Consider the following 9262-nt stretch of genomic DNA (forward strand, 5'->3'; position numbering starts at 1 on the left):
AGTTGACACTTGAGAGAATTTCGGGATTCTGAGAGGCAGCAGTAAGAAGGGAGAGCATTCCAGGTATGGGGACCAGCCAGTGCAAAGATATGTATGAGATGAAAATGTGTAATAAGCCTAGAAAAGTAGGCTTGAACTAGGTTATGAAGGGTTTTAAAGGCCAGACAGAGGTGTCTGTATTTGGTCCTAAAGGCAAGAGGGAGCCATTGGTGCTTTTTGAGCAGAGGGATAGCATGGTCCCTAGGAATGTCAATTTGTTAGCTGTATGGAGAACAGACTGGAGAGGGGAGAGACTGGAGGCAGAGATACCAGTCCTGAAGATTACTGCAGTGGTCCAGGTGAGAGGTGATGAGGGCATAAACTAGGAGGATGGCTGTATGAGTGGAGAGAAAGGCACATGCAGGAGAGAAGTTGGGCAACTAGAATCCATAAGACTTGGTAACTGGACACGGGAAATGAGATGACAATAACTTTGAGGTGACTGGAAAGGTGGCTCAGTTTTTGCAAAGAACTAGGGGAATTAGGAGAAGGGATGGGTTTGAAGGGAAAGATAATGAGTTTCACTTTTAACATGCTCGAGTTTGAGATGCCTGTGAGACAGCCATTTTGAAATGCCCAAAAGGTAGTTGTGATACTGGAACTCAGGAGAGAGTCTAGGGCTGCTTCTCCTCTTCATAAAGATGAAAACTGAACCCAGTGGAGCTGATGAGGTTACTGAGAGAGAAAGTAGAGGGAGAAGAGAAGGGGGCCCTGAAAAGAACCACAGTTAGAGATGGAACATGAGTGAAGGTCCTGAAAAAGAGACTTAGACCAAGTGGTCAGAATGGTAGGAAAAGAACCAGGAGAGAGCGGTGTCAGGAAAACCCAGAGAAGAAAGAATATCCAGGAGGTGATAGATGGTGGTGGTGTCAAAGTCTGTAGAGAGAGCAAGGAGAATGAAAGTTGAGAAAAGGCCATTCAATTTGGCAATGAAGAGATAAGTAGTAACTTTAGAGAGAGCAGTTCTAGTTGACTGATGAGGTCAGAAGCCAGACTTTGAAGGGTTGAGAAGTGAGAGTGAGGAGAGGAAGTAAGGTTAACAGGTATGGGCAGTTTTTTCTAAGGGTCTGACTAGGGGATTACCTGGGTGAATTGATGAGTGAATTGCCACCAAGGAAATGCATCATAGTTCAGCCCAACTGACCCCAGATCATATACGTGGATGTAACACTTCAAATGTTTGACTCTTACAAGACTGGAGAGGGTAACAGGATAAATGATAATTCAGCCGAATGTCATTGTTTGAGGTGAGACCAAACCCTTGAAAAGAACCAGAATGAGTTGTTTATGAGAAGCAGGTTATCACTGACAGTCTTAAAACAGAACACATTGAGTCTCATATCCAAAATCTATAGAGAATGGACATAAAAAATTGAAGTCCGAGAACCATTCCCCAATGGTCAAACAACATGAGTAAATAGGGTTCCAAAGAAAAATTGCCATCTATTAACTGCCAGATGAAAGAATGCTTCAGATCACTAATAAGAATTATGCAAATCCGAACAACTCTGAGATTTTACCTCATACCCAATAAACAAGAAAATATCCCAACAGGTTGGACAAACACATGGTACCTCTAGCGTTCCTGCCCCCCTTGCCAGGTAGATATGGCTTCTCATGCTGCTTAGATAAGCAGAGAATCACTAACTACAATGCTTTAGTAATATGGAAGACCAGTGGGTCTTCCCACTTGCCCCCTTACCACTACATCCATAGGTCCAAATGGCCTTCCCAAGAGTCCCACCTCTATGTCCTCTGAACTCCAAAAAATTACCTTCTGGCCCACCAATGCACCTTGAGGACTCCTGGGTTTTATCCATCCCCCAAAGCTGTACCCTTAGGACTACAAAGCCCTTTCATCCACCCTCTAGCTGAGCTCTACTATGTGTTTTGTCTCCCCCAATTAGATTGTGAACTCCTTGAATCCAGTGAACTGTCTTTCCCTTCTCCAGCATTTAGCACAGTGCTTGGCACATAGTAAGCTCTTAAATAAACACTTTTAATTCATTCATTTATTCAAAGATGACAAAAAAGTAGGAATACTCAGTATTGGAGGGATTGTCAGAATATAAAGACACTAAATGCACTTTTAAAACATTTGCTATTGGTTTATTAATGCCAGTTACATCACTTTATATGAAGAACTTACACTGAGCAATAGCTATTCTATTTTGCTTTTGGTTTTATCTTTTAAAAAGGAATTCCATTTTATTTTCAGTTCTAAATTCTCTCTCTCCCACCTGCCCCTCCTTGACTGTCAACATATACTCTCCACCCTCTGGTATAACATGAGGGACAAGTCTCCTCTTCCGTGGACTGTACTGTGTAATGACTGGGAGAAGAAATGCTCCAGTCTTCCTTCCTTAAAGCATACAACTTTGTAATATAATAATAATATAATATGAGGAAAATGCATGATTTGATTTTGTTGTTGCCAGCTCATTTACAAGTTGAATTCAGCTAACACTGAACAACCAATTTCTTAGCACAATCAATGACACCACATTCTATACAAGGATCCAGGTATCCATACAACTCCTGCTCTCACCCAGAAACATTTTTGTTGTGGTTATTCAGTTGTTTCAGTCATGTCTGTCTTTTTGTGACCCCATTTAGGGTTTTCTTGGCAGAGATACTGGAGTGGTTTGCCATTTCCTTCTTCAGCTCGTTTTACATATAAGTAAACTGAAGCGAACAGGGTGAGGAGACTTGCTCAAGGTCACATAGCTAGTAAATGTCCAGGGTCACATTTGAACTTAGGAAGATGAGTCTTCCTGATTCTAAGTGCAGTGCTCTATCCACTGTAGCGCCACCTAGCTGCTCAATACACAAGCTTATAACTCATAAGATAACTTTTCTGAGGACAGTTTCCTGAACTTGTCCAATTACATTGGCAACTGCATAGGTCAGAGGGTGGGGACAAGACAGGAATTAACTTTATCACTGATTAAAAAGAATAACAAAGTATTTCCATGCAGATACACAAATATAAACATATTTCACCCTATACTTCCCCACACCCACAAGCCTCTCTTGTGCCCTGGGGTAGTTAGCTAACCTTCCCCCTAGTCACGTGGCTGTGAGTGATGCCAGGGCCTAAAATGGATCTCCCAGGCCTTGGTGGCCCTTACCTGGGCTGCTCAAGGACTACATGAAGTGGCTGATGGTGAGGGATGTGTAAGAGACTGATTCCTAAACTGTCGTGCAATTTGCTTTTAAATAAAACTTTCTTTAAAAAAAAACATGAAAATAATGTGTACACTCACTCATTCCCCCCAAAAATCCCTGGTTCCTTTGGACATATGAGTGGTTAGTCCCCTTTTTTATTGTCCCTGGGCTTTTCTGAGGTGAATTTAAAAAAAATTAAGGGTTGATTTCCCATACTTGAAATCAAGAAACTCAACAAACCCCCATGCCCAACAAATATGTATAGACACACAGACACACACATATGTACATATGTGTGTGTGTATATACATATACATATATATGTATATATGTATATGTATTTATATTATATATATATATATATATACACATATATATGAGGGCTCAAGGAAGCCATGGGGCAAAGAAAATATATTCTAATAAAAACGAATGCATTCTTACTTGTGCCCCAAATAGTCTCTGTTTAGCCCAGAGCAGAAAAGGCTATCTAAGAGGGACATGGCCCAGTGGAGCAACCTAAGCCATTGTGCATTGAGTTCAAAAGCTCAGGAGTTTAGAAAGCCCCCTGCTTGTTGCCAAAACTCATGTTTTTTCCCTTCAGGTCTAGTTCCTGTTTTCTAGCTGACTGATCTAGGCCCTGAGGTACACATGCTAACTCATGTCCATACTGCCCAACCTTTCCTTAAGGACTCCTCCCCTTAGGTAGTCTTGGTCTATTCAGACTGATCTCTTCCCTCAGGGCTCCTACGCTCCATCCACATGGTGGGGTGGAGTCTACTGACTGCCAGCAGCAGCTAAGGGAGGGAAATCAAGAAGGGAAGGAGGGCCAGGGATGGAGGCCAAATGCACAGCAGGACTGAGGGGAAGCCCAGCCTTAGGAGGCCAGGGCTGCTGGGAACAGAAGCTCTGGTCCCTTTCTCTAAGTGACATGGAGCCTACCCCAAGAGTCCATCCCCAAGGCTCCCTACACCGTGCTTTTTAAACCATTTGTCCAGTACAAACAAAAGGAAAAAAGGTTTTGCTCTGAAAAAAAATGCTTTTTCTACAAGGCTTAACATAGGAAAGAGCTTCCAGGGCAGCGCATCTAAATGGAGGAGCCTGGGCTGCCCTGAGTCTACAGGCACATGTAGCCTGCAAACCTCTCTCCCCCACCTTCCCATTTCCCCAAACATTTCTCCCCAGAAGCTTGTTTTTCTCTTCCCAGAAGAAGCAGAAAAGAAAACTGTGCTTAAGTTTTACTGGTTCTAACCACAGCATTCTTGACCAGAGTGTGAATGGAGATCCATCCAGTTTGGTTCTCCTCTGTCCTTTCTGAAGGACAGGCTCATAAATTCTGAGTGGTTCCTTTCAACCTTGTGCCCTCCCTAGATACTATTCAATGATGTCTAGAATCTGCTAATTAGCAATAATCTTGAAGGTTTCTCCAGTTCCACCTGCCCATCCCACCCCTTTTCTCTTCCCGCTGATCACTGGGGTTCTATGCAGACTGATGAGACAATGATTTTTCCTTGAGTGGATGTAGTATGGTCCTGGTGTGTGGGGTTGAGAAGTTACCGGATTCTAGTGAAAAGACTGAGAACAGATCCAGATTCCTTTTGTGAACGGGCTTTACGAAAAACATTCCAAAACCTCAGGCTCTTATCTCCAGCCCCTGTAACTATGGCCTGGCCATCAGGAGACACTGCCAGATACAGAACTCTGTATAAATGGCCTGTGAGTTTGGCTATTTGTGTCAAGGAGGGGTATTTCCAGATGGCGATCTGGTTTTCTGCATATCCATGGGTGCTGACCAGCTCGTTGTCGTGTCTGGACCAGGCTAAGTTGCACACTTGGGAACCAGTATCGATGCGCTGCAGGGGCTGCCCCGTCAGTGTATTCCAGAATCGGATGCAGCGGTCAGCTGAACCACCACCTGAGGCTAACAGGCCGTGCTGATGGGGAGACCATGCGATGGCTTTCACAGCTGCCTTATGATAGGTGTACTGCTGGACAGGCCTGAAACTGGAATGGTTCCAGACCAGAAGCTTATTGTCATTTCCACCAGAGGCCAACAGCTGGTGATCTGTGGACCACCTCAGCCCGCACACCTCCTGCTTGTGACCTTGCAGCCAGCGCTGAGACTGCAGGGGGCATGCCCGGATATCTCTCTGGAGGATCCGTGTGTCTCTGCTCCCAGAAGAAATCTGGTCCGCATACCAGGCCAATGCACCGACTCTAGCTTTGTGGCCCTCCATCGTGGACACTTTCTTCTTAGCATCTACATCCCAGATCTGCACAAAGCCTCTCTGTGTGCCAACTGCTAACAAGTTCCCTCTTTCATACCAGCCCACGGAGGTTACAGAATCTCCTTCGTCACACAGGTCAAAAAGCCTGGTCACTTGGGATGTATATGCACTCCACAGATAAACACAGGTACTCAGTCCAACAGCAACAATGTTGAGAGAAGACCAATCTAAGAGGTTCAGATAAAAGTCATCCCGGAGCCCTGAAGCCTCAAGGACTTTGAATGGCACTTGAGGGATTTTCTTAGTGGGTTTCCGTTGTGATAGAAGCAGAGTCTGGCTTTTTTGGCTGATGGGGGATAAGGCATATGGAGTGATTTCACTGCCATCATCAGGTCTCCAGCGCTTAGTGCTGGGGGAGTATGTGAAGAGATTCTTTGACTTGCCAGGTGTTTGGGCCTCTGCTTTTGGATACTGGACTGTCTGGATCTCAGCTTCCAGCAGCTCATTCTTCAGCAAGGCAGAATAGACTGGCTTATCTTTGCCATTGCCCCAAGGATCTTCTTTCTGTTTCTGCCTGGGGGATTTTTCAGGGTCATCTATGCTGTGGAAGTGCAGACTCCACTTAGCTCCTGCTCGGGAGGGAATGTAGCGGTCTCCATGTTTGCTCATCTTGGCTTCCGCACTGGTCAGCTTTTCTAGGCTCTGTGTGGGGTCTCACCCTGGGTCTGGCCCATGTGAGACACAACCTTTAGTAAAGTCAGCTTAGGCACAGACTGGGCCTGTCAATTCCTTTCTGGATCTCTCAGACACTCACAGTTGATTGATGTGGATATGGATCAGCAGTGAAGGTGCCTTTTGGGTTCTTGGACCTAAAGAGAATGGCTAAGGTCAGTCTTGGGCCTTTAGGGTTCAGGGGTGGGGAACCTGTGACCTTGAGGCCACATGTAGCCCTCTAGGTCCTCAAGGATGGCCCTTTGACTGAATCCAAACTTCACAGAACAAATCCCCTTAATAAAAGGATTTGTTCTGTCAAACTTGTGCTCAGTCAAAAGGCTGCACCCAAGGACCTAGAAGGCCATGTGCGGCCTTGAGGCCACAGATTCCCCACCCATAGTTTAGGTCAATGGAAGAAAGCAGGGACCAATGGAGAGTTAGATATTCATAGGCTCCCAGTACTCTCACTGATGATGTGGGGTCTGCAGGGGAGATGCCTTTTAGTATTTTAGTCCTGGATAAAGTGGCTAAGGTCAGTATGGGAGGAGATTCTTTTGGGATCTCAGTCCAAGGGAGAAGGCAAGGACAGAGAGACAACAGACAGATGGGGGCACCCACACTGAAGATCCTCTTCCTTTGAATATGGATCTGTGGAAGAGATGCCTTTTGAGATTTTGGTCTGGAAAGAATGGCTACCATCAGTCAGGGAAGAGATCTTGGTCTGGGGAGAATGGGGAGATGTGTAGGATCCTGGTTCTGGGGACAGACAGGTACTCACACACCACAGGAGGAGATACTTTCCATGATTTGGGTCTGGAGAATTTAGGGTTAGGGTTAGGCTGGCCAAGATCAGTCTTGGGGGGGATCTCTGGGATCTTGGTCACTGCGTTGGCCCTGCCTTGGAGAAGACAGGGAGAGACCAATGACAGGCACTAACAGGCTATGGTACTCTTGTTTTGGATGTGGGTCTAAGAAGGAGATGCCTCTGAGGACCTGGGACTGGGAATAATGACTGAGGATGGTTTGGGAGGAGATGCCTTTGGGATCTGAGAATGGGGAGAATGGCCAAGGTCAGTCTGTGAGGATATGTCTTTGAGATCTCAGTCCAGGGGAGGAGGCAGGGACAGAGAGACAGATGGATGGACAGATCATAGGCCATAGGTGCTCCCACTTGGGATGTGGATCTTTGGAGAAGACGTCTTTTAGGAACTTGGTCCAAGGGGAAATGGCCAAGGTCAGTCTTGGTCCAAGAGAAAAGACAGTGCCAGAAAGTATTGGAAAAGGAGACACCCACAGGCCACAGGTGCTCTCATTTTGGTTATGGGTTGATAGAAGAGATGGCTTTTGATCTTTGTCTGGAAAGAATCCAGGCCAAGAAGAATGCCAAAGGTTGGTCTGGGAGGAGGATGGTTTGAGAGGAGATGCCTTTGAGAATCTTGGAGAACGATCAAGATTAATCTGGGGATCTTGGCCTGAGAAGAATGGCCACGGTCAATCTGTGCTCGTTCTATGGGAGAGCCGCAACTACTCCATGGCCTCCCTCTACTCTGCAGGTGGCAACGCCCTTTGCAGCCGAGGAATGTAATGGTGGATCAATGTACCACTGTAAGAAATATGAATAGAAAGATTACTGAGAAGCTGAGGAAGACTTCCATTAGTTGATGCAGGGGGATGTAAGCAGAAACAAGAGGAAAAAAGAAAAGAAAAACCAAGAACAGAATGCTGGGTGATTGTAATGGCCAAGCATGGCCCTGAAGAAAGAAGACCCAGAGCCTATAGTTTTTCATGCCGTTGGGATCTGAGAATAGGGAGAATGGCTAAGTTCAGGCTGGGAGGGGATGCTTTTGGGGATCTTGTCCTGAGAAGAATGGCCACAGGTAGTCTGGGGAGAGATGCCTTTGGGATCTGAGAATAGGGAGAACAGCTAAGTTCAGTCTGGGAGGGGATGCTTTTGAGATTTTGGTCCAGGCGAGGCAGCAAGGACAGAGGCTGACAAATGGACAGTGGGCACTCACAAGCTGTGCTCAGCTTCTCCTTTGGATGTGAGTGTGTGGAGAAGACTCCTTTTAGGAACTTGGTCCTAGGGAAAATGGCCAAGGTAAGTCTAGGGGAAGATGTTTTGGGAATCTTGGTTCAAGGGAGAAGGCAGATACAAAGGGAAAAAAGAGATGGAGAGACAGGCACTCACAGGCCACAGGTGCTTTCTTTTGAATGTGAGTCTGTGGAGAAGATGCCTTTTGGGATTTTGATCTGCGGAAAATTACCAAGGTCAGTTTGGGAGGAGGAGCCCCAGGGGTTCTTGTGTCAGAGGGAAAGGTGGGGACAGAGATACGGAAAGATGGAAAGATAGAAACTCACAGGCTTTATGCTCTTCAGATGTAGGTCTGTGGAGGAGACAGATGCCTTGCGAGATCCATGGCGGAGAGGTGAGCTGTCTCAGACTCAGGGGTTGGGATGCTTGTGGGCCAACAGCCAGAGTTTGAATGATGCTGATTGCTTGAAGCTCCTTCTTTGGCTGCTCTCCAGGGTCTGAGGGTAGGGGCTGGGGGCTGAGGCAAGGCGATATCACTTGGCAGCCACGAGGCACCCCAGGCCCAAAGCTCTGTAGCTTCCCAAGATTGTGCTTCTTCTATGGGACAGCCGCAACTACTCCACAGCCTCCCTCTACCCTGCAGGTGGCAACGCCCTTTGCAGCCGAGGAATGTAATGGTGGATCAATGTACCACTGTAAGAAACATGAATAGAAAGATTACTGAGAAGCTGAGGAAGACTTCCATGAGTTGATGCAGGGGGATGTAAGCAGAAACAAGAGGAAAAAAGAAAAGAAAAACCAAGAATAGAATGCTGGGTGATTGTAATGGCCAAGCATGGCCCTGAAGAAAGGAGAAGACCCAGAGCCTCTAGTTTTTAATGCCAAGTGGCTAAGAGCTGGCAGAGATGGGATTCAAACTGGTGCCTTCCTATTCCCTGGTCCAATCTACCCAAGGCTAGAGTGGGGCACTGGTCAGAGCCCTTCCAGAACCAGGAATCCCGGCTCTGCCAATGTGCTGTAAGAGGGAAAGGAAGGAAGGAAAGAAGCATTTATTAAGCTTTATGAAAAGTATTAATGTGCCAGG

At 46.2% G+C, this 9262-nt stretch overlaps 1 protein-coding gene across 1 annotated transcript; it reads right to left on the reverse strand.

The window, feature by feature from the left end:
* Positions 1–4757: 4757 nt before the first annotated feature.
* On the reverse strand, positions 4758–6101 carry LOC118833049 (fizzy-related protein homolog). Its single transcript, XM_036740436.1, has 2 exons — positions 5854–6101; positions 4758–5586 (listed from the first exon to the last, which is right to left on the reverse strand). Exons 1-2 carry the CDS (start codon positions 6099–6101, stop codon positions 4758–4760), a joined length of 1077 nt encoding a protein of 358 aa, XP_036596331.1.
* Positions 6102–9262: the final 3161 nt, after the last annotated feature.

This window comes from Trichosurus vulpecula (assembly GCF_011100635.1).
Source record: "Trichosurus vulpecula isolate mTriVul1 chromosome X unlocalized genomic scaffold, mTriVul1.pri SUPER_X_unloc_1, whole genome shotgun sequence".
Lineage (NCBI taxonomy): Eukaryota > Metazoa > Chordata > Mammalia > Diprotodontia > Phalangeridae > Trichosurus > Trichosurus vulpecula.

What these genes read in the sequence shown, in the direction of transcription:
- LOC118833049 (XM_036740436.1), bottom strand. Translation starts at nt 6,101, where the DNA reads ATGAGCAAACATGGAGACCGCTACATTCCCTCCCGAGCAGGAGCTAAG. An exon ending in AAGTCAAAGAATCTCTTCAC is followed by an intron (nt 5,587 to 5,853) that starts ATACTCCCCCAG and finishes ATATACATCCCA; the next exon opens with AGTGACCAGGCTTTTTGACC.